The sequence below is a fragment of the Pagrus pagrus genome, assembly GCF_965226575.1.
Source record: "Pagrus pagrus genome assembly, chromosome: 10".
NCBI lineage: Eukaryota > Metazoa > Chordata > Actinopteri > Spariformes > Sparidae > Pagrus > Pagrus pagrus.
In genome coordinates, this window is record NC_140194.1 from 17,794,546 (window position 1) to 17,820,504 (window position 25,959).

The 25,959-nt window shown below is 39.3% G+C and overlaps 1 protein-coding gene across 3 annotated transcripts in view; it reads left to right on the forward strand.

The window, feature by feature from the left end:
* LOC311263988 (uncharacterized protein) overlaps positions 1-25,959 on the forward strand; it is a 174,659-nt gene that overhangs the window by 65,245 nt on the left and 83,455 nt on the right. For 2 of the 3 annotated variants that reach the window (XM_084364466.1, XM_084364465.1), the window contains exon 2: positions 24,657-24,748. The exons of the other annotated variant lie outside the window; for it this stretch is intronic. In XM_084364466.1, the coding sequence (XP_084220592.1) occupies positions 24,732-24,748 (17 nt within the window). In that variant the 5' untranslated portion in view covers positions 24,657-24,731. The remainder of the gene's footprint in view (positions 1-24,656; positions 24,749-25,959) is intronic. 3 annotated transcript variants of the gene reach the window in all.

The window sequence follows — 25,959 nt, forward strand, 5'->3', positions numbered from 1 at the left end:
ACTGATTTATGAGATGAGAATCAGATTTCTTATTTCATTTTTTAACATTATTACATCACACCAATGCCCTGAAGAAAAGTTGTATCCCAGTATTCCTCTATTCAAGAAAAAGATACGTTTTCCCAATGGAGATCACCTTGAGCGCAGTAATCAATGAAGTGTTCAGTTTTTACAATTTATATCCATGCCAATAAATACTGACTCGCTTGTTGGTGCCAAAGCCTATAAAATCAAGGGCCTATTTAATCACAATCCTGCCATATTAGTCTTTTCCTAGCCTTAGCCCTGTCTCCGGTGAAGAATGGCTGGTCCCGCTTAGGGTCATCCTGCAAGGCCTCTCATAAATTCCACTAGCGTTACTTGTCTTCTGGCACTTGCTTGATAACACTCATTATTGCTCAATGACCTGGAGGCAAAGCTGCACTTTGGGCCCCATCACCTTCAGGCCGCAGCTGCGGAAGCGCTCCTCCTTTCAGCTCACCTCTGCTTTTAAAAGCCATAAAGTCATGCCCGACAAGTTAGCCAGGAGACAAGAATCACAAGCAGTGATTATTTGATATTGTAAAGTGAATTATACCCTCCACCGTCCTCCGGAAGAGGGGAAGGTTGCCGTAAGACCAAGGGGATGTATCCAAGATTTGTGCAGTTTATGAGGCTCCTCAATCACATGGAGGAAGGGTGTTTGAATCTCAGTTAAACCCGGGGCGACAATGAAAGTTTGAGGTCTCTGTCAGCGGTGAGATTAAATAATAAAAGGAAAGAAAAAGCACTCTAACATCATCTGTGATGCAATATTTCCAACCAGCAATGATCATTCCAATCCAAAATGATGAATCGATAGACCACAGATATGACTGTATTCACGAAAAAGGGATGAACTGGATACTGTAGACTTTAAATGATGCTCATGTGTGTAGTGCTGGCTGAAGCACCTTTCTTTAACGTAAACACTCCCCTTAAAACACTCACACAGGAATATATAGATGCTCAACTGAGGAGGGAAGCCATTTCAACGGCCAAATAGAGCGAGAGGGCCCTAGGAGGCTATTCACACTAGTGCTGATAGTTGTTAAAACCCTGTGTGCTTCACTTCAAATGGGTTTAGAACAGCTTGCGGATGTGAACAGGGCAATGGAGCAACACCATAATACACTCTGGGATGTTCACCTCAGGCAAACACTCTGTGATGCTAAGCACCTCTCTCAAAGCTGCCAAAGAAAGTCCATTGATTTCTCTTTGTTTGTGGACCTGTTTCCATTGTGGGATTTGAGAGAGAAACAGAGCTACCAAACCACTCTCGCCATTGAGGCATCCCAACAGCCAATAGTTCAAAAAAGAAAAAAAAATCAATCAATTAACATGTTACTTTTTTCCCAACAACTAAAACATCTCAAGACAATTTTGAAAACTGGGTCAAACTAGGAAGTAACACCCAAGAAAACAGCATTGACTGACATCTGTGACTTGTGACTGTACTGACAGCGCAGACATTTTAAACATCTAAATGGTACCGACACTTTACCTGTGCGGTAGGCTAATACCTCTAGTGGCCGCAGTAATTGTAATGCCAGTAAATTAGAAAGTCAGGCGAAGTGGTAAAGAGCAAGAAAGTCCTCATAAGGTCGGCCGCTCTTCGTTTCTAGTGTGAAACCAAAAGTAAACATTTGGTTATTTTAACTTTCTAATATAGTGAAGTTCTGTCACATGCATTACTTAACTACAGCTAAGTAGATTTGTTACTAAAGTTATTTTAACCCAAACCACAATGTTTCCTAAACCTTACCCATTAGTTTTCTTGCCTAAACCTGACCAAACAGTGTGCATACAATGAAGGTCTGGTTCACCTCTCGATGACACTCTGCAGCGTTCATTGTTTAGGGAATGGTGATATATGTTGTTTTTGGAGTGACTGGCAATAACATCATGTCAGGTTATGTTGTGATTTCATTCACCACAACAGAGACAGAGACAATACTGTAAGATCCTATGCAGAGAGATTTATTTTGACAATTTATTTTGAGGTTATGGGTTTTTTTTTTTGCCTCCTCTCACTGCTCATTCTCTCTTCTATGCTGTGTCTGCTGACATTGTCGGTGCAGATGTCACTGATGATGTAGATTCAAATATTACTGCTTAAAGGTTCATGTAGCACCATAACTTCATTATTCCTCTGGATTTCATGATGTTGTGCTATCTAGTTGATGTCAAATGTCCTTATTGTACTGCAGTGGTACAATAAATACAAGATCTGTAACACTTGTTTCAGTAAGTAACCCATTTGGAAATTAGCCTTGCTAGCTTGCCCTATATTAATGTACAGATACACAGAGTGGAGCAAAGGAGAGACAGCTGAAGTGAAGATAACGTTACTTAAGTTAATGACAATGCATTACGTTGCTGTAAATGAAATGAAAGCTACCCAACAGAAGTAACTTTTTATGAAAACCTAAAACCAAAGTTGGACAGATGTCAACCCCAGACATAAAAAATGTAGGCCAAAATGGATGTCAACCTAGGGGAAACACTGCCATGACTGTCAGCGTGAACTATATTCAGTTTCTGCTTATTTAATGTCTTTTTCCAAAGTGCATCTTGAAGCACTTTTGTGTCCGTGTTGTGACAATGCTTTTAGTGCTCTGTAATCTCACTGTCACAGTTGGCACTTTAACAAATTGAGAACACTTTTCCGCAGTCGCACTGGTTCGCGTCATCATAGACATAGCTTCAACAAAAACAAAAAACATGTCTGCATGGTATTTATGACCGCCGTTTAGCTTGCTTACAAAGTCACAGAAAAAACACCATTAAATGCTGAGGATTGGTGCCCTTGTTGGTTTATGTCCAGTGTCTCCAGAGACTGTTGGAGGAGCAGTCTCAAAAGTGAGTAAATGAAAAAAGTCGAGATCAATTCAAATTTGGGTTTGGGTATCCTTCCCACAGACAAGAACCATCTGCCCAATGGCAGTAAAAACAGATTACATTTTGTCCGCTAGAGTCTCCGTTGTGAGAATCCCACCTGGAAAAAGGAGTGATTTGCTCAATCTACTGTACAAGTTAAATGAATGCACTGCATTAAAGGCGATTCACTTTTTATTGCTAGTTTAGCTACAAATGCCAGTAAATTTGAGCCGCTTATCTCACTTGCTTTCAAAGATAGCATGGCAGAGAGACTGTGTTGGTACAGACAAAAGTCATGATATTATAAGCTGCTTTCACACTATATTTAATCCCACATTGAACCTAATCTGCATTATCTATTCACTGGGATTGGAAACAGAAGAAACTCTATATAGTAATGTACTATGCACATTTTTTCTCCTCTACATGTGACTTTTTTTTTTGTTTCAAACATACCATCAAAATGTCTGAGGACATTTTCCATCCATCCTTCCAACACTCCCGACAGGTTTCTATATATCACAGGGTTAATAAACAACCTGTCAGAGTCTGCTCTCGAAGCTGTTGCTTGCATTTTGCAGGTTAACTCAACAAAGGCTGACATAGATGGACGCTGGTCACAGAAAACTCAAATCATAGCATAAAATTATCTCTTGTGATTTCAAAGATACTAAGTCCATGTTTTTCCTAAACTTGTGGAGGGGACAAAGAATGCACGCAGAAAGAACCAACACCCTGTCACTCTGAAGGGCATTTGACAATAGCATCTAGGACTGGGCCACAAAGTCTTTGAAACCCCTAGGGACCATTTTGCAGGGAATGAGTAGAATTGTCTTGCTTTCCTCGAGACCTCTCAGGCCAGTGTGTCCTGGGTCTACTCCAGTGTCTTCTCCCAATTGGCTGTGCCTTGAATACCTCCAAACAGAGGCAGCCAGAGGGCAGCAATAGCAGATGTCCAGACCACCTTAGCTGGCTCGTGTCAATGCAAAGGAGCAGTGGCTCAATACTGAATGATACAATGCAATATGTTGACCTGTGTGACAGATACGTAATTTTAAGTACTAAGCAATTTTCTGTCTTTGAGACTTTTGTCCTGATCCAACTGATCTTTCAACACTTCTCAAGCTGTGATTGCACTGATTTGTGGTGACCCCTGCATGAGGAATCAAGGATTTTGATACGTAATAATCTTCACTGGCGACACAGACGAAAGTAATGCATTAAAATTATTGTGCTGTTTTTGCTGGTTCTGCTTGGGATCTGTAGAAATTAAAATGCCATAACTGCTTACGCTGGAAAAAGCAGATTTTGAGTCTAAGCTTCGCAGTGGATTTGCTCTGGAACTGACACTGAAAATTAGTTTTTGTGTATCAATTTCTCTGAAGATGAGAACATTTTCGATTCACGGGGAGTCAGCATAATGCAGTTGAGAGAAAGTGATTAAACTAGAAACAAGACTCAATTTGAGGTCGCAAAACAAGTCACGTCTTGTCGTCATGCACATCACTTACACGGACAAACACACGATTTGGCCACTGATCAAACCAGTATGATGAGTGGATTCCATAATATAAATGACGTGCAGGTTAGAGGTCAAATAAACCAGCTTTAAAAGCACATACATCCACATGACTTCCAATAGAGGTCAGCCATATATCACACGCTCCCCATCACTGATGCGCATCTCAGTGTTTTTTTTTTTTTTAGCACATCAGAACAGTCGTCCCTGAACACAAGTCAATCAACGTCAAGCATCCATCTTATATTGGCCATATAGGGTCACATGTGGCCATCATTCAGGGCAAGAACTCAGGCATGCATGAAGCTTTGAGGACATTATCTCCACCGGTCATTGTTCCATATGCCTAACCCCGCTGGCATACACGCACGTGCAGCACAGCAGAGTCTATGCTTAGCCAGGCCCAGGGGAACAGTGCATACTGTACATGGCCTGTGTAACCAGCCATATGTGACCCTGCTCATAATTCAGTCACAGGAGAGAAATACAGTGACCTGTCCGCAATCAGAGGCCTGCAAATCTGCAAGGCTGGCTCTATTTCATTTAAGAGGAGCTGAGCGTGACAACCAGAAGATATTGATGTGTGTGTTGGGGGTTTTGAGGCGTATGGTACAGGTGCTGATCTGTGTGTGTGTCTGACAGAAACATGCTTAGTTTTGCTATATACTGTATGTATGTGTGTGTGTATGTGTATATATGTGTGTATATATATATATATATATATATAAATTATGTAAAAATCAGAATTCTATATTCTGTATTTGTGAGATTAAAATCAGAACTCAGCTTTTTTGTTTAACAGTGGCTCTAATCCTCCTCTGTATTGTATGTCTAAGTATAACTGGTCTTAAGGCAAGGCAAGGCAAGTTTATTTGTATAAAGCACAATTCAGACACAAAGCAATTCAAAGTGCTTTACTGGGGCATACGATTACATTGAAATACGTAAAAAATTACATTTAAGATACATTAAAAACAAGTAGGAAGACATCAAGAAATAACACATTAAAGGATAACTACCGTTTTTTACAACCTGGACCTTATTTCTGGCAAAATATATGGTCATTTACTCACCCAGATAACTTTGGTGTCATTCGGCGTCGTTCGGACGAAATTAGATCCAGTGTAGCGGCGATATATCCATATAATGGGAGAGACGGGGCAGCGACACACAGCCTCTATATAACGCATTATCTGCCACGAAACTAGTTCATTTCATCAATATTTTGTTATGAAATGCTAGCGCTATTAGCCTCTGAGTCCGGGCTCGTCTATTGTCAACATCCGGGGTCTGTAGGCTGATCTACTACCTCTGACCTGGAAGATGTCGTCTCTGAGCTGCGCGCGCACCCGCGACAGCGCGGCTTGTTTACCTGTAGCTGCTACTGCTAGTTTGACCCCGGATGTTGATAACGGACGAGCCCGGACTCAGAGGCTAATAGCGCTAGCATTTCATAACAAAATATTGATGAAATTAACTAGTTTCGTGGCAGATAATGCGTTATATAGAGGCTGTGTGTCGCTGCCCCGTCTCTCCCATTATATGGATATATCGCCGCTACACTGGATCTAATTTCGTCCGAACGACGCCGAATGACACCAAAGTTATCTGGGTGAGTAAATGATCATATATTTTGCCAGAAATAAGGTCCAGGTTGTAAAAAACGGTAGTTATCCTTTAAAACAAGTTAAGGAATAGGAAAGTAAGCTAAACTAGAATAGGTTTAAAAGAGACAAGACTAGAAAATAAAAGTCACAGTGCAGTTCAAAGCCTTGACATTGCTTCAATGAAAGGCTATGGCAAACAGAAAGGTCTCCAGCCTTGATTTAAAAGAGGTGAGAGTTGGAGCAGACCTGCAGTTTTCTGGGAGTTTGTTCCAGATATGTGGCGCATAATAAGTGAACGCTGCTTCTCCATGTTTACTTTTGACTCTAGGGACTGAAAGCAGACCTGTACCTGCAACCTCAGACGTCTGGATGGTTCATAACTTAGCAGCAGCTCAGAAATGTATTTTGGCCTGAAACAATTCAGTGCTTTATAAGCCAGCAGCAACACCAACACTTTCATAATGTGGAGAGAAATTCCACCAAATGAATACCAGTGTGTCTGGGATATCCATCATGATAAACAACGCCAACTTGACATCCATTCCCGTTTCACATTACACCAGACAGTCTAATATAAGACTCCTGTTTTTAAAAGGTGGCTTCAAGAGGGATGTTAATGATGCATCCCACTTGAAGTTAGATGCAGAGGCTTTGACACTCAGTGCTTCTGAGCACTCAGAGCTCTGTGTATCACGGCAAATAAAATGTAAAGAGCCATCCACCACAGCTGAAAGAGCTTTAAGATGGCCTGTGTTCAAGCAGGCAGAACCGTTTGAATTGGTTTTGTGCCAAGTTGATACACGTTGAAATCTGAGTAACCTCTGTAAGGTTGTCTGAGGGAGGGTGAATGATGTCTGCAGACCTGAAACTCCTATGAGCTAAGGTCAGATTTACACTTTAGAATAAGTATCACATTCATACAGTGTATATTATGTGTCTTTTTTGTCTGTATTAAACAACAGCAACCATATCTGAAATGATCAGTGAGGGGCTATTTTTTTCTGTTGTAGACCACCGTTTATTGTGCTTTTATTTTGTGCTCTATTCTTGTCATTATAATAATAATTTCTCACTCTGGGATTCCGTGTCACAAATTTGTTTTAATGGTGCAATACGTAAGATTGGACAACTGGGGAATTCATACACCAAACAAGTCTGGACTGGGTTCACGGAGCACCAGGGGAATGTTTGTCTTGTTAACACCGCTAGCGCAGGAGTGTTGGCAGAGGCTGGCTGGTTAGCATGCTGACTTCAGTAGATATCTCTGCATCACAAAACAAAGACGACTTTGACACACCATTAAAACTGTTATTGTTATTGTGATATTCTGAATTTGATTTTTTTTTTTCATGTTTTAAACAACTGTAGTGACTAAGTGTAGTTCTGCACAAAGAAACAAATAAGTCCCAGTACCCTGAAAGAAAAATGCAGAGTGTTTTGTTTTTTTTGTTTTTTTTCAGTGCCACCCAATAATTGCAAAAACACAGTATTTTCCTCTGGGGGTAAATGCTTTTACATGGTTATCCTCTTCTATAGTCTTAAATGCGTGAACTTAGTTTCACCCTGAACACGTGACAAGGTAAGGATTAATCTTTAATTCAGCGTTGCAACCCAACTACTGTAGAAATGGGAAACACACATTATCACCCTTATCTGTAATCTAATGAGTCAAATAGAATTATGCTACACATTCACGGTACCAAAATGCATCGACAATGAACGCAGAGCCTGCTGCTTTATTGTCCCATTTCTGTGTTATTAAGCTACTTGCATGCCATCCAAGGCCATTACACGTGTCGGTGGCATTGTGAAGCAGAAAGACTTATTGACTGCAAGAAAAAAAACGGGCTCTTAGCTCAGAAAAACATCTAAGGAAGTAAGAGTGATGAAGTGACTTCAGAGCAAGAGGGAAGTCAGCAAAACCATAACCATGAGTGGGATATCTAAGTTTATTAAAGTTCCACAGCTCGCCTGCTGTCACTCGGATTCTTTGTAAAATACAAAGAATGCCAGTGCTGATACCGTAGAAAACAACAGCGTAATGCATTATTCATCAAATAATTCAAATAATACAAATAATTCATCAAACGATGTTGGTCCCTCTTTCACTCTTGCCAAATCTCTTTTAATATTCCTTTCTCTCTTGCTAGTTCAGTTATTTAACTTTCCCCGCCTGTGCCTTGAGAAGCAGTCCCAATCAAAAGCCACTTTGTTCATAATAAACAAGGGTGGAGGATTAAGTGCAGATGTCAACAAAGAGGCGCTTGTTGACTGGCACTGAATATGCACATCCAGCCAAGCCTGGCCAATTCACTGCCTGCACACTGATAGCAATGGATTGGTCAGAGGATTACAGACTATGGGTGCCTGTTCCTCTCTGCCCAGCTGGCACACACAGGCTACCACTGTGTTGTTTGGGCAAAACATCCCACTTAAACTAGTTCAAGCTACCTTAATCTGGATCCAGTGGCCTATAGCTTGTGTTGCAGATTGTTTTTTTTGTTTTTTTTTTGCAGTTTACAGAATCCTAAACCTGAATTTAAAGATTTCTAACTATTGAGGCATTTTTTGGAGGAGCCATAACACATACAGATGTCATCAGCAACTCTGCAGTGATTCCTTAGATGTTGCCTTTCATGTGTGATTGACAGGTTCATTAATTGGTCGGCTTTAGAGAATGGCCACTTGCCAATTAACCTAAAGTGTTGAGCATGCAACACAAGGACTATCTTGTTTCGCTGGATGCCAGATGAAAAGTGTGCTTGTATGCAGCTCTTGAGACTAATGACAAGGTCACTTTAATGTGCGTTGCAAATAAAATCAAAGTAATTTGTCTGTCAAGCATACAGATGCATACTCCAACTGCACTGCAAAATGCGAGCTTTATGCCATAAATTGTGTTGCGCTGAATAGATTTACTGGAGTTATCGTAAAAAGGTTTTCAATTTTTAAAGTGGATCAGGTTCCATTACTTTACACACATTTCTGGAAACAAACTTACCATTTGGGGACTTGTACTGAAAGGTTCAGGCAATTGTTGTCTGTCAATGAATGCCTTGTGCAATTATTTTTGTGCAACGTGTCAGGTCTGTTTTATTCAGAGAAAAGGTGCAGTGCCCGAGTGCTTCGCGTTGAAAAGCCGCTAACTTTTCAGAAAGGCGCTGGTGACGTCACCATCTCTCTTTCTCTCTTACATTGTTTGGCTGCACACACAAATGCCCCTTTCCAAACCCTTAGTGACAAAATATCAGATGGCTCTTTAGCTGAAGCTATGACACCTCTCTACCATAATGTTGCCATTCAGACTTCCTGACTTCCTGTTTGACAGAATATTGCGACGTGTGTCAGCCCATGATATGGCAAGGGATATTATAAGCATGCAAACTGCGGTGGCTCTCCTGTCATTCATAGATTGGAAGACAATAATAGACAGATGATGAACGATGAAGATGAATGGCATTCCACCCTGCCCAACGTCGCTCAGAACAAATGAATTCCAAGGGCGCTCCTCATCATTTCAATGAGCTTCCACCCGCTATGTTTCAGCATAAATCATGTTAACCTTCTCATTTTCAAGTTCATTCATTCTTAAGGTGCTCTTCCTCCTGTCTTAGCGGCTACGGGCCTTGTGGAAGCATCAAAGGGATCTGATTGCTGAGATTCCATTAAACCTCAGACTGCGGAATATTGTGTCCCTTTTCCCGGGAATGCCAACTCTTCTATCTGTCATAAGTCAAAGCTGTCATCGCAGCGCTCTATGCAGCATGCAAATGATCGTGGCAGGTCCAAGGATATCTGTGGGAAAAGGGTGTGAAAAATCAGTGGTACAATGCCTCCATAAAACCGGAGATTGATCCTTACCATGACAGGAACACCCACATGTGGAAATAAGGAAGTGGAGGGCAATGTGACAGTCAAAGAGAGCTCAGTGCTCAGCTGGAAGGCAATCAGTGTCTGATTTGGACAGCCATTCCTTTTCACACATTATTTTTCATTCTTCACAGCTTTGTAGATATAACAGCTCCAATTTTAGGAACATTTTGAATTCTGGTGTACGTTTCCCTTTGCTATCACCAGGCAGAATGTTGATGTATTATTCAATTCTGCCACCATTGTCATCAACAATTTTTTTTCTAAAAGCAATTTTTTGGAGGAGTATTTTTTTTTACAGTATTTCAAAACTACTTGGTTAGGTTGAAGAAAAGATTGGCTGTGGTTAAAACTACTTTACTTGCAGAACATATGTGGCATAAGCTGATGGATGTAAGTCAGAACAGGTAAACGTTGAATTTTGATTCAACACGGAACAAAAACATGCTAGATAGAGACACTGAAGCCTGAAAATTTTGACTTTTTTAGACTTAAGTTGTAAGCTGAACATTTGGGTTCATGTTAGGGTTACTTATTTACTTATTACATTTTCGAATGGTCAAACATGTAATAAGTAATTTTCTCCAATATAATCCAATGATTTAAAGTGTGATTTGGTTTTGATACAAAAAAAAAAAGAAACTTTCATTGAGATATCTCTGAACCGCAGTGAACACAATGCATGTTTTTAATGGTTTTAGTTTTATAGATCTTTCACCAGTGAACCCTCAGCGCCTTCATTTTCAAGTGTTTTGCATGTTTATTTTCTCCTTGGTTGCTCTCATTGTTAATGGCTATCTGTTCAGAGAAGTAGGTCAAGGTTGAAGGAGAACTAAAACCAGATGACCTCCCGCTCTCCCAGCGGATTTCATTATCTTTGTTGTTTGGTTCTCTATGATGTGTGGTTGAGGAATAAAAGAAGGGGATGAACTGCACTTATATTCTTTGAATGTTCTCGGGGGAACATCATGGAGGCTCCTCGTGGGAATGTGTTATCTCTAAAACAGCATAATTGCTTCATAGCCACCAATAAACCTCACTTGCTTGGGCTGCTTTTGTGCTATTATCATATCATTATTATTAATAGTGTTAGCAGGGCCGGCTCTTGGCATAGGCCATATAGGCGATCACCGCTACATGCTTTTGTTTTGTTTGAGTAATTAATTAAAATGTTGATGGTGTTTCCGATGGCGGTTTTCCATATATTGTAGCGACAGGCTTCGGGGGAAGGCTCCAAATCCTAATCTAGCCTAGAGCACCAAAATGGCTAGAGCCGGCCCTGAGTGCTAGCAGTCGTTAGTGGTGATATACTGATCAGAGAAAGGCATTTTTTGCTTGTTACGTCTGCTGTGTGCAGATACTGTACCAGCCTCTTAAGCGGCAGTATTGTCATATGTTTTCAAGTCATGAATCAGATTCAAAAGACATGCACTGTATAATGCTATTGGTAATTCTCATACATCAGCCTTACAAATCTGCCAAGCAAAACGGTTTTGCATTCACGTATAGTATAACAGCAAGTGCAGAATCAATTGAGTGCTTAACAACATGGCTGGATCTAGAAACAAGACTTTTGTAAGATATGAAAAGCTGACTGAAACATTGGACGACATGTTGGATGATGATGTTAATGCAAATGAGTCAAGAACAATTACTATTTTTATTTAATTTAATTGTGTCTGCCTTCATTATTTAATCACTGGTAATTAACATTTAAATGTTAATTCAGTACATTTTGGATTGCAAGTCATTTTTGTCCTTGTCAAATTAAAGGAGAATTGCCATTTGTGTTGCAATTCCCCATGATGTCTGTTCACAAATACTGGACATTCTGTTTTGGACCGAATGTCTACTTCCATTGACATCTACAATTTCCTCAATTTATCCTCCCTGCCATATAACTGCCCCTTAACTACCAGAACACAACTGCTGTCATGGGACATTCAGCATGATATTTCACACAGGCTCCTTGCAGTTGCAGTATTGACGCAATGTTGACCTGCTGTGAGCTTTAAATACTACCTGGATCTGCTCTAATTCAAGCAAGAAAGGAAATTGGTTGTCACCATTTCGCCCCCAAAGATTATAATATCAGTATGCTGGCTGTATTTGACAGTTCATTGTCTTCATTTGAGATACCTCTCGAGGATTTCATGTGTGCATGCGTGCAAAAAGATTGATGACTGACATTTTGACGGCTGTATGGAAAAACTGAACGCCCCCCACGGTTTCCCGCTTAATCTACTAAAATGCTAATGCATGACCGATCAATACCACAGTATATTTACTTCAGCTCGTTTTGCTGATATTGCAATTGCTTGAAACGTTAGGGGGTTGCGGAGACTTATTTTTATTTTTCCAGTGAGGAATTGAAAGCTGCAGCAGAGAGATAAAGAAAGGGCCTAGGTTTACTCAGATACCGGCAGATACATCTGCACTAGACAACCTCAAAACGACCCATGAACCATAATGTGGTAAAGATGTCAACCGGTAGACGTAAGCATGAAAGCCGCTTCCAGGCTTTTTTTTGATGGAGCAAAAAGCAAACAGTTTTGACACCATTCACTTCAGAAATCCTCTTTTTCCTCCTCATCCGTAATGGTGTGTTGGAACAAGTCAAGGGTTGAAATGCATTCAAGCAAATGACAGTAAGGCCAGATAAGGGGTAAATGCATGTCACTGTTGATGTGACGGGGACAAAATGTGAAGAACTCATCAAGCTAGATGAAATTTAAGAAAAATAACAGATTGAATGAGTTCCACTATGTCTGATATTTTGCTTAAAGGTATTTCAAATGCAGCGAATACCTAATGTTTCTATATGTTTTATTGGAAACCTTTGTTTGGAAATGATTATTAAGTAAAGCAATTAACAGACTATGATTTCTACAACAATAATAGGAAAGATGCAGGGAGAAGTATGTCTTAAATAACAATAATATATCAATGCATTTAGGCAGTTTATACCATACAAGATTAGCCAACTTGCCTGTTGTTGTCTTTGTTGTAGTTCTTGAAGGAAAGAAATCCGTCCAACTCGTTTCCATATGTGGAGATTCTAATCCACATGTGAAATAAAGGGAATTGCAAACATGTTGAAATGGGATGCCTTATGTTACAATTTTCATTTGTATATTGAAAATTATTATTTTCACGTTATAATTTTAGTACACATGTGAAAAGCATGTGAAAACGTCTGAAAAATGAAAAAGGAGCAATTTTCATCTGATTTCACGTGCCATGTTTTGTTGCTACGTGTGCAAAATCTAATCTACATGTAAAAAACCACATGCAAGTGTATGCAATGTAGATGTGAAAATGTAAATGTCACTTGTGGAGATTTTCATTCATATGTGGCAAAAAAACAAAAACAGTCACTTGTCCATCAATGTCGCCTTTACATGTGACATTACTGTATTTTCACGTTGTAATTTAAGTTCACTTGTAGAAAGCCAATAGCATGAAATTGATATTAACAGAAATCTCATTTTATTTAATATGATTCATCAAGCAGAGCCTTCAAGGCATTCAAAGAAAAAAATAATTTCTCACTTGAATTTTGCTGACTGAAATAATTCATCTGACACTTTTTTCGTAGATACGTTTAATGAAACTTACTTGAAACCAAACAGGTTATGTAAATGCCACAGACAGCTACAGATGCAGCATTAATTTTGCAGTGTTTAAATCTGATGCTTGTTTTATTAAACACAAAGTGTAGGATCAGTGCCACACAAGCAAATATCTGAACCAGCATTAAAACAAAAAAGAAAATTCTTGCCTGTTATTTAAGAGATTATAGGTGCAGTTAAGCACACAGTGCTAAGTCTTATTAATGTTAAGTTCTTTTGAGTGGTGAATTATGCTAAGAATATTATCTAAAAAGATTTGAATTCATCAATTTCTGATGGCTTCAAACGTGACTCAGCTACAAAGTAAAATCTGAAAATATCACATTCATGGTTGTAAAGGAATATTCAATCTGTCTCCAATTTCCTGACAATAGAATCGACTTCACAGACAATAAAGTCACATTCTTTTTAAGTGTGATATTATGAGAATATAAAGGGCTCTTCAGACTTCAGCCCTTAATAACTAGAAACCCTTTCCTCAATTTCTAGTTCGATAAAGACGTGTGTGAATTAAGCAAGAGGGATGTGGGATTAATCAGTGCATTTTGACTCCCTTTCTTTTAGAATTTTTTGGTACCTCAAAGTTTTCATGGCAGCTTGATGTAGTCTGCGGCCAATGACCCACGCAGAAATGTATTGACTGGAGCAGGGCTATTGGAAAGACGTCAGGCTCAACAGAAACACTTTTAGAAAAGTGTCCCCTGGAGGCTGCTGTGGTGACTTCATTAAAACGTATCATTTATATGTTGGATTTCTGTGCACTAAGTGTGGGAGTCATAAGGTAAGGCCAGGAACACTGTGGTTCTTTTTGCACAGGGTTACTTAACTCTGCCCTCAGCTACATGTCAGGTAGACATAACATATCGTGTTATGTATTTAATTGTGTATTTTCTTTTTTGTCCTTTTTGAGTCAGTTGAGAGAATTCATTTTGTAACCCTGACTTTTACCAGAAAGCAGCTGAAAAATCTCCTTGACATCACAGACACTCTGTGTAAAACACATTGAGAGTACAATTAGTCACAGTTAGTTATGACACAGCTGACAGCTGATGATTTTTCAATTTACTTGTGCTGTAATTTTCCACCAATCAATCTCAATCAACCTATGAAACACTTAATTATGCCAATTGGCTCTTCTGTGATTTTAAAGTAAATGTTTATTGCTATTGACTTTTATCATTTAGAATGTCTATTTTCAACATAATGATGTCTGTTGGCATAAAGAGTTACTGCTTTGAGAAGTAAGACATTTACAGTCAGATATATTGTAAGTTAAATCACCATAACTGTGGTAAGATATTGTCTTTATTGGTTTTAATGCCTCACTGTAAATGTAAAATGTAAAAGTAAAAGGGATGGGCAAATAGCATTTTAAAGTAACATTATGTACGTTTTCTACCTTAAAATAAAAGCTTCAAAATCATTTTGATGGTACAGTGTCTTGTAATAGGGTGAATGGTGTATCTGTCTCAGCCACTCTGCCCCCCCCCCCCCCCCCCCCCATATTCACTTGTTTCTGCACTATGTAACTTCAGTGAGAGGGTAGGACCACAGTGTTACATACATGTTTACTTCAAGGTACAAGTTTTCACCCATAACATTGTTATGACCTAATGAGTTTTGTTTGTAGTTACATTACTTCTGACAAATTGTTACAGACCTGGATTTGTATTTAAAACGGTGGTGCACTCACAATCACACAAAATACCAATTTCTACATAATGCATAATCTTTAACAATCTATTTTACATATATACTGGCTACTGGCCCATATTTAGTTATATACTTATTTATTTCAATTGAACCCACAGTGTTTTCCTAAATCCAATCAAACTGTAACTGTACAATGAAGGTCTGATATGCCGTTACACTGCAACAGTCATAATGTTTCGGGAACGGTGATATATGTTGTTTTGGGAGTTGCTGGCAATCGACCTTTACAGTTATATTGGTATGAGGATGTGTTGGATTTAATGGTATCAGATCTTGATGAAACCTGAATGTGAAACTTCTAATGACTTATAAGATTTGTTGTGGTTGACATGTAGTGTCTATTATTAAAAACACGTCCAAATGTGCATGTAAGTATTGATCGTTTCATTTTCACATTTACAGGGCTGCTTATTGAAGCACCCAATGGAAGCTTACATGAGAAAATCAAAGTCTCATTATCTTCAGAATGACTCATGATGAGGCCAGTCTTGTTATGAGTCATTGTTCAGCAAACGGTGTAACCAATACTTCATCCAACCATTTTCTTATGTGCTTATGTTCCCCATGTCAGAGTGGGTGACTGGAAGTTTATTGAACAAAACTATTGATAAGCAAATGTCTGATATTTCCATGTATGCTGTGAAATGTGGTTGGTATGAAGGATTTAATCTTTAAATGAATTTTCATACTCATATCTGGCATCAGTCTCACTGCCTAATCCTTATTTAGTAGGCTTAACTTAAAATGAAAACAATAGCTCGTCACCAAATGCATGGTTTAAGAACAGCACCATCTTGAAATCTTAGTAAGGTAGGCTAAATAGAGGAAAATTAACATATTTTATACAGCTGTACCTTTATTTAGTTACATTTGCTGGTATTTTAAAATGGGGACATGTCTATATATCACCTTATCACCTCTGTTGGCCAACTCAATGCTGATGTGACAGACTGGTGATCTGTGACGGGCGTCCTGCACCCCTCACCCTGTGAATAGGATAGGCTCCACCTCTCCACAACCCTGTAGAGGACAAGTCGTTTAGGGGAGAGATGAATGGATATGGATACACTTTACAATAAATGGCAAACTAAGTTATCAAGCTGAATCTTTTTTTTTTATAAACAAACAAAAACACTGTTATTTATGGGAATTATCAGCAGAAGGATTGTTTGAAACCCAAGCTTCTGTTATTCAATGGCTACACAGTGACGATAAAGGTTGACCTTGAATGCAGCGAGAACTCAAAGAGATTGAGATTAATGTGTTCTTAAATATCATATCTGTGAACTTTGTCTATTTAAATTCCTATTTATGCCACTTTGTCTTATAAGTGGACTCCGAGCCCTATAGTTCAATAGCACCTCACCCCTCTGTGTCTTAGTGAAAAGAAAAGTCTTTTGCATCCAGAAATTTACATAAACACTATCCGCTTTCATTTGATGACATTCATCCTTTAGATTTTTTGGCCAGTTTACAAAGTGTTACATCACTGTGGAGCATGTTCCCACTGCTAGACCCGCAAGACGTGACAGTGTCTACAGGTCCTCCTGTAATGATTTTAATCAGGAGCTCATTATGTCTCGCACACAGAGGCCACTCAATCACATCAATTGATTAATTAAGTGCCAAGGGCGTTTGGGGATCAGGGTGACAATATGATCCCTGGGGACACGCTGAAGGTCCGAAAGCAATAATCGTTAAATAAATGGTTCTGTTAGGTCAGCATAACTATTGCATGTACCCACTTCTATATCTAATTAAAAAGCAAATTGTATTCTCAATAAAATCTGATAACTTGCTGCAAGGACAGATGTTCTTTCTGGGCTTTTGGTGTCGGTTTATGGTACACACTCCAGTGTTAAGTCAGCAGGAGAAGAGGAAGGAAAGGATTTGTGCAAGCCAGCATCATAGTAAAGCATGTAATACAAGCTAATCCTCCTCCAGTCATGCTGCTGTGAGGCCGGCAATAGTGAGTGTGCGTCGGCTTGATTTGACTCAACCTACAGTAACAGCTGGGTAAATAAGGACCACCCCTGTGTTGGCCTTCACGCTAACACTCACTGAAAAGCATTAACATAGGTGGGAGTACTTCCACCTGCTTTGTCTTGCAAATCATGAACTGGAGTCATGGCTCTCAAGCTGCTAGCATAATAGGAGAAATCACATTTAGACATGTTTGTTTGTAAATACACAGTGGTTGTGTAACTGCAGGGGATTCGGTTTGTCCGCTGTTAGAAGATGTTCAACTACAAGGCAAATTTCAGAAGCAAACTTGTACACAGGACCCTGGAAGATATTCATGTGATTTGATCTTTAATTTTATTACAATTTCAAGAGTTATAATTGTTTTTCACTCCTTTACCTACCAGAAAGGACAGTGGGGTGCAGTAATGGACAGCTCACATTGTTAAATGTGAATTTTAGGTGAAGTCTAAAGTCATGTGTAACTATTGTATATATGCATTTTCTGGCAATTACATGAGTTCAGGTGAAACATTGACACATATGACATTCACTGCCACTAGATATTACACTAGAGTACCAGCATCTCAGACCAAAACAAATATGCTCAATAAATTTGAAAAAAATAATATTAAACGAAAAACAGAAAACAAGACAGAAAGCAGCATCTGAGCACAAACTGCTCACGAAACTCGAATCAAACTGCAAAACTAGTCAGTGCTGATCAAACATGAATCATGATTCTGTTTCTAATTCTTGCCTCAAATACTTTCACAAATATTTTTTCCCTGCACTGTTCAGCTACAATATGAGGGAGTTTCATAACCAGGCAGCCATGTTGATTAAGGATGTGGGGGAGACAGAGAAGGACTTTTGTGCTCTATCATGCATGCGTGGCCTTCCTAGCTACAAACAACAGAGAAACTCAGATAACAGCAGTAATTATTGATTATTTTCATCTTAGAGTAATCTCCCAATTATTTTTAAGATTAATCAATGAATTGTTGAGCCTATGAAATGTATAAAAATGTGAAAAATGCTCATCACAATTTCTCAGTGCCCAAAGTGACGTCTTCAAATTGCTTCTTTTGTCTAATCAACAGTCCAAAAGGCTCTACATGTACTATCTTTCATGACAAAGAGACGCAGCAAATCCATAGATATAAGAAGCTGGAATGAGAAAAATGTTTGACAATTTGCTTGAAAAATGACTTTGAAATGACAATTATCTTGTTAGTTGACGTATCATTTTCTTTCAATCGACTTATTGACTTATCTTTGCAGCTCTAATTACAAAACACACGGGGGAGTGCAATGTCATTCTCCTTTTAGGATGTGGTTACTTGACTATATCTTTACCAGTGTTGGAAGTAACTAATTACATCTACTCATATTACGGTAATTAACAATTTCTTTAGGTTACTTGCACTTTTATGTGTATTTTTTCAAGTTTGTAAATTTACTCGTACTTCCATGTACTTGATTATTTTTAAAATCATGATTGAAAAATGAGTACAATCTAAATTAATATCTAAACTTTTCATCTGCCTTTTTGTAGCCAATAAGGCTATCCGATCACACACGGGCCAATAAAAACCCTGACATACAGAGAAAAAAAAAAGAAACTGCGGGAATATTCCAGTAACAAAACTATACTTGTGTACAGATTTTCAGTACTCTTTCCACCACTGGATTCTTTACATAGCAAGAAGTTGTTTGCTGCTACATTAATGTAACTAGAGATGACCGATACCCTTTTTTCCTTCCCGATACCGATTGTGATACCTGGGCTTATGGTATTGGCTGATACCAAGTACTGATCCGATACCAGTGTGTGTTCAAAAAGTTTTTTTTTTTTTCTAACAGCTGTATATACTACTAACTGTATGGAGGTGATATGATTGCTGTAATTGTTGTATGGCCTTGGCTCATGTACAACCTTGCAGAGAATGATTGCCGCACATTTTTTTATTATCTACTGACAGTCAGTCATAACCGAAAAAGAACAAATAAAGAAAGGATAACAGTTCCTTCAAAAACTGTTGAAGTGAATAATTCCCTTAAAACTTACTCACGGAACTGGTTTGCTTGCAGCACCGCACTTTGAAGGGCAAATGTTTACGCTGATACTCACCCAGTGTGCAGACTCAGCAAAGACATGGGGCACACGTCAGAGATCCAAATGTCAGTAGTAAAGCTGATTGCCTGCACGTCGTTCAGCCTAGATGAAATGTGTTCCCTCACCGTCTCATAAAGTTTGGGGAGAGCATTTTCTTGGTTCTCTTTCACGTGATGTGTCTTCAAATGCTTTATAAGGTTGCTGGTGTTGAAATTGGCAACAGTCGTGCCACCCCTTGAAATTACAGTGCTGCATAGTGAACATGTCACCGTTTTACTGGTGGGGTTATCCAGAGTAAAATATTGCCAAATATCTGACATGTTGCTAGCTCTGTCTGACTCATGTGTTGTTGCCAGGGGCAGCACACAGAACTTCTTGTGTTGGCTTTTAGAGCATCAAGAAGAATTGATTTCTGGTGTGTAATGTTAAGCAAAACTAGGGGAGATAACTGGGAAGTAGCAGGGTCCCGTTTCTAAATTACGTGGTATAGGATCGATGCATACGTACTCGCCGATACCCATACCGATACCTGCATTTTCGGCAGTATGAGTTGGAACAACTCTAATGTTCACAATCATATATTTAACCTCTAAATGCCAAAAGGCAGCATGCTGTTTTGAGATGCTCAAAGAGATTGGTAAACCAAGCTTTGCTTCTTTTGATATTTTTGATTGGTACAAGAAAGTTGTGTAAGAAAGTTGTTGTTTGTACACTCGCTGGAATACTCAGTGTACCAGCACAGGATGTTCATTTAGTAAAAGCAAAACATTTTATCAGTCTTGATAAAATGATTTTTCAACAAGACAGACCAGGCCTGTCTTGTTGAAAAACTCATATTTTCAGGCCGTACTCTAAGTGTCTAAATGTTGTAGTGTTCCCATCATTCAACAGCAGTAACATGCAAAGGGTAGCACGAGTTTGCAGCTGAATGTGACCCTTTTGATTCCAGCATTTAAGTTAAAAGAATGAAAGTGAGCATGTGCACTGGGAATAGAGAGCTTTGTGTGTAGGCGTGTGTAGCTGGGCAACACACATAGACACACAAACGTGTGTATGTGTGTTGCCCAGCTGTTTGCATCCTTCCCAAGGGGTTCACTTGTGCCAAATCAGGAACATGGTCATCATGAAAGGGAACCTCACAGCATGTGCTCTCCTCCAAATCTAAACGACTCCGTCCTGGCAGGCTGTGACCAATTATTGCAGACTCTGTTGGGCAGAATGTAGAGTTGACTGAAACAGGGGGGTCCACAGGTCCAAATCCCACTTTACAACAAGTCTCTCTCTCTCTTAACTGCTGCGGTCAAAGTGCCCTTGAGGAGCAGGAGTCTTTGCTGTAAAGTCGATCAAAGGTCAAGAGTTCAGGATTACGATACGACTTATTTTATTATACATTACGGGGGAGAGTTAATCCATCCATCTATTCTTCGCTGCTTATCTGGGGCCGAACCCTTGGGCTCCCAAGCCAGATGAAATGTGCAATCTCTGACGTGGCCAGAAAACCTACATGTGAAGCATCCTGATCAGGTATCCAAACCTGTTCAACTGTCTCCTTTCAACATACTGTAAAGGGCTCTACCTTGAGCTCCTTTCAGATGTCTGAGCTCCTTACCCTATCGTGAAGGGTGGCTGGATCGGCCTCGCCCTACCCCTGAGGTTGAGCCAGCCCTTCCAGTAACTACAGGTACAACGACCACATAAGTGGTGAGGCCATACCAATCTGCCTGTTGATCTACCGCTCAATTTTACCTTCTCAGGCGACTACTTTTTAAAAAACTTTATTTCTCCTCTCTATTGTTCAGTTTTTCTCTCAACCCAATCGTTAGCTGAGTACATTTCTGCCAAACCACAGATAAGTTAAAACTGACTTTTTCTTTTTGTTGAAACTTTACGTTTGTTTAGGTTGAATTTTCTATTTCTCTCTTGTCACAACATTGCACTTATGCTCTGGTTACGTTTACACACAAAAACCACTTGGTTAGGGTTAGGAAAAAAGTAGGGTTTGTCTTAACATATACCTGGTTTAGTGGCCACGATCATGGATGGTGATGGTCTGACTTCCCGTAAAAAATAGCCAGTATTGGTCGCCACAAAAACATGTCCACAGGCATCCATAAAAATGTCCAGTGATGTGACTTGAACTGCGGTCAGCCATTTGGCAGCCTTACTGGCTTGTAATAACACCACCATGACCCCCTTCACCTCCAGATGTGAAAGGTGGCTAATAAACCTACAATGTGAACGTGAAATGCCACGTTTGCATCAAATGTCAACGTTGGATATATCTGTGGTTTGCAGAAACATTCACTGCAAACATTATATCTATCGACTGGGTTGTTTCTCTTGGTTCTGTGAAGCACTTAACTGCTAATTTTTAAAGCTGCCTAAATCAAGATTATTTTAGATTAACAATGTTAACAATGATGGTGTAATGTGAAGGGGGTTGCTCATAGTGGGGAACATACAGAAAAAGAAAAATCACCCACCTTTGTAGTTCCCCTCAGCTCAACAAAGCATTTTAGGCTCACGTTGTTGAGAAGTGCCTAGCTCGTTAATAGAAAACACTTTATTCAAATTATCTCCACATTAACCTTTTGAAAGAGCCTTAAAATAGTAATTGCACTCTTTGTTCTCTGGTCAATTAGCTCAAATTATTCCTGTATTTATGTTCCCATTATTGGAAACTGCTACAATTACAAGCCATTTACTAGCCATCATAACTTCCTTGCATGTCTGAAGACAAAGATATTCATACGCAGTCCATTTATGGCCTCTGAACATTTCTTGCAGGAAAACTCCTGAAAGACTTTTCAGATGTTTTGACACTTACCTCAGTCCATAGGGGTTGAGCCCAGTGAGTTTCAGCATGAGCAGGTTCCATTTAAGAAGATTGCCCGTGTGTTTTCCGACCACAGAAGGGCTGTGTGCCCACTCAGCGCCTATCCTCAACTGCCAGGTCAAATGCATCTCCATTCCCTGTTGTGAAAACCTTGGTGTAACCTTCTCCATCCAACTGGCCTTTTAAGAGAACATTTAATCAATAACTCCATCGTGTACAGTTTGGTTTCGACACAAGGCAGAGATGTGCCCAGCTCTGACTCGCCTGTCCTGCTCTCAAGTTGAAGCTCCCAATGGTCCCTCCCTAACTCAACTTCTTATCACTTTATATGGTCCCAATTGACACCCAATGATTAATGCTGTCTCTCAAACTTACAGTAGAGATAAAATTCAAACTTTTGCAGAATTTGCTCCAAAGAAAGCTTTGCAGGATTAATTCCTGTTCTCATGCAGCCATGAATGAAGAGACAACAATGAACTGGAGAGAAAGGTCGTGGTCATTTATCCCTGTTGTAAAACTTCTGTTCTGTCCGGTTTTTCTTAGTTATTATACTGAAAAGATAGGTTGTAATTTTCGATCTTCATTGTTTGTGTAATACGGGTTACTCTGTGGAGTTTCTGATCATTGTTGGCACAATATAGCAGTGTTTTACTTGTGACCCCCTGATTGTTTGTTCTCGTGATTGGAAAAAACTAAGAACAGAAACTTTTTTGTTTAGAAAGAAAACTCTGAACCCTTAACAGCAAAACTAATAGAGATAACCAAAAGAAAAGGCATAATGGTTCTTTTGTATGGAAATGTATGTTGTGTAACACAGTATGTTCATTTTGTTTTAATCCCACGTTATACCAATTAGCCAATGGCCGAGTACTGTAAACTTCCATGCACATAGTGCCATTGATACCTGATACATATTTTAAACATCCCTTCTACACAGTGAACATTGATTGTGTACAATCAATATATGAAACTAGGACACGGTTACTATTTCTACGTCGATGTTTACAAAGCTATGGAACCACTTAAACTGTGAATCAATGTGATCATTGAAAGGAAACATGTCACTGTGACCTCCAAGCAGTCATACACACGCAGGACCTTTTTATCCAAACTGTTAAGTTAACGATTTGCACATTAGCTCTGTTTACTGAGTGTCCATTTACTTCTCAGATGCAAAGGCTACAGTAGGAGGACTACAGGAGGAATAGATTAATATGCTGAGCCACATGCATCCCTTGTGGTTTTACTAAGTTTTACCCTGGGACTGATTGATCGACCTCTGTCAGAAGTTTGATTCTGGAATGTAATCACCTCAAACGACTTAAAATTTGAAGTCGTTCTCGATGAAGGTGATACCTCTCACTGCCACTGCACCACCCCTTATTTACTGATACTGAGTATCACTCATCAAGTATGTATACTGGAGCAATAGCATTACAAGGATACATTTCAGCGGTACTTTGTAAAGTTAGCAATAACATAGTGATGAAAAAGTGTCACAAGCAAAAGTCTTGCATTTTAATTTATTACTTCAGTGAAAAACAAAAGTGTTAGCATAGAAATATACCAAAGGTAAACACACTCATTATGCAGAATGACATGCTGTATTAAAGAATCATATATATTATATTATTACCTCTGCCAAGGGTGTTATATTTTAGACTGTGTTCTTTGGTTGGTTGGTTGGTTTGTCAGCACGATTACACAAAAACTAGTGAATGGATTTCTGTCAAACTTGGATGGAGGATGGCCCAAATAGACCCCATCAACTTTGTTGCAGATCCGCATAAAGAGATGGATCTAGAATTTTTTTTCCCCACTTTCTTTATCATTGAGAGGTAGGGCATTTTTTAACATTTGATTTGATGCAGTTCCAATAAAACCTGAATCTGGCACATTTGAATATGTTTTATTTGATATTGGATTAGGCTTGACTGGTTTAAAGGGGACTGTTTGGCCTTGGTGATAGTATGTGCTCGACTGAGTGCCATTCCAGTTGGATTTCTGATGCATTCATGTGTTCATCATTTTAAATTTGAAGCTAGTAAGGTGGTTAAGCTACTCTGAATAGTTGTGTTGATAATATTTTTTATTATTAAGGGAACGTTATGTAGAAATTGGGATTTTGTGAGATTTGGCGCCCCCCACAGTGTCTCACAGTCGTAAATACAAATCCCAGGTCTGTGACTATTTGTCACATGTAATGTAGGTGCCAACTACAAACAACGTACTGTAGTACCTAACATTAAAAAATGTTACATAATGTTGCTTTAAACTAAATCTGTGAAATAGTCACTGTTAAAGTTGTCAAATAAATGCAGTGCAGTAGAAAGTATTGAAGGTATACATTGTTTGCCTCTGAATTGAAGTAAAGAAGAAATATCAAGTTTTAGGAAATCTAAATACTCATGTTAAGTACATATACCTCACAATTACCCTTACATAAATGTATTTTTCAGAGGTACTAATGCAGAAACCTTTTTCCTTTCTTTTTTAAAAGTATACTGAGTCTCTTTTACAAGGGAAAGCTTGAGTGAAATACATCAAAACTCCGATACAAATCCACCCAGCTGAGATGACACTCCGCCTGAGGTAAGACACTGTGCACCTTTCTCTCTTTCCTCCTTCCTCTGACATGAACAGGCTCTGCTCCCACTGCACATCCAGATGTATTGTCTCCTGGTGCATTTGATCATATCTCTTGCCACTGTAAATCGCTCTGTGCCTCCACCCCCAGAAATCAGTTGACACATCAAAGCCCCAGAGGGAGGCTTAATATTGGAGTGCACCACCAAAATGTGGGATCCACACACACACACACACACACACACACACACACACACACACACACACACTCAGAAGGGGGGTGTCAGAGTGCACTCAAATATTTGGCAAATAAGTGTTTGTTTATTGTGACATGAAAACTGGGTTATGATGGATATTGTCAAGGTTCAGTGCCTGTGACAGAAGGTGCACAGGTGTACCCATTTTTATGATGTTGAGTGTGGGAGTTGATAAAGAGGGGCTTCTATCCATCAAAACAAGTTACACTACTACAGTAAATATCGTCCACACACTACCAAGCATAACAGAGCTGCCTCAAAATTATGGCACTGACACTTTACACTTCACACATCAAGCTAGCAATGATTCCTCCAAGTAATGCTTGACACAGCAGTTGCAAAGAGAAAAATAGATACTGAGTTTGTCGATACTCCAGCCAAAGTTTGGAGAAAACAATTGTTGACGGAGCTTTTAAAATCCACCTTGAGGTCAAACCCCCTCTGACTAACCTAAGTAATCCATGCCAGATTCACACCTCAAGTGTCAGGCAAGCCCATTCAGAAAGATCATTTAGCTTAAACCCAGATTTGCGTGACCCAGCAACCTGCTTAAGTAAAGATTTATGCAGATGCTTAATCTGTTTAAGATGTGTGTGCACGCATATTGAAATGTAGCCTCACTCTCTGTTTAAGCACTCAAGCCAACTAGGCAGCCTGTCAACATATCAGTCTTGTCTACAGAGACCTCGCACAGGCATGTTCAGTGAACAACTTAATTTTGTTTAAAAATAGCAACCGAAGCACCAGAATAAAAGTCTTTATGTTGCAACTTTACGTCTTGTTTAGGTTGAATTTTCTTTTTCTCTTATGTCACAACACTATGCTTATGCTCTGCTTAGGTTTAGGCACAAAAACATTTGGTTTTGCCGTTTTAGTTGCCACAATCACAGATAGAGATAGTCCAACTTCCCATGGAAAAATAGGCAGCCCATAGTTTTTGGCGCCACGAAAAATGGTGGA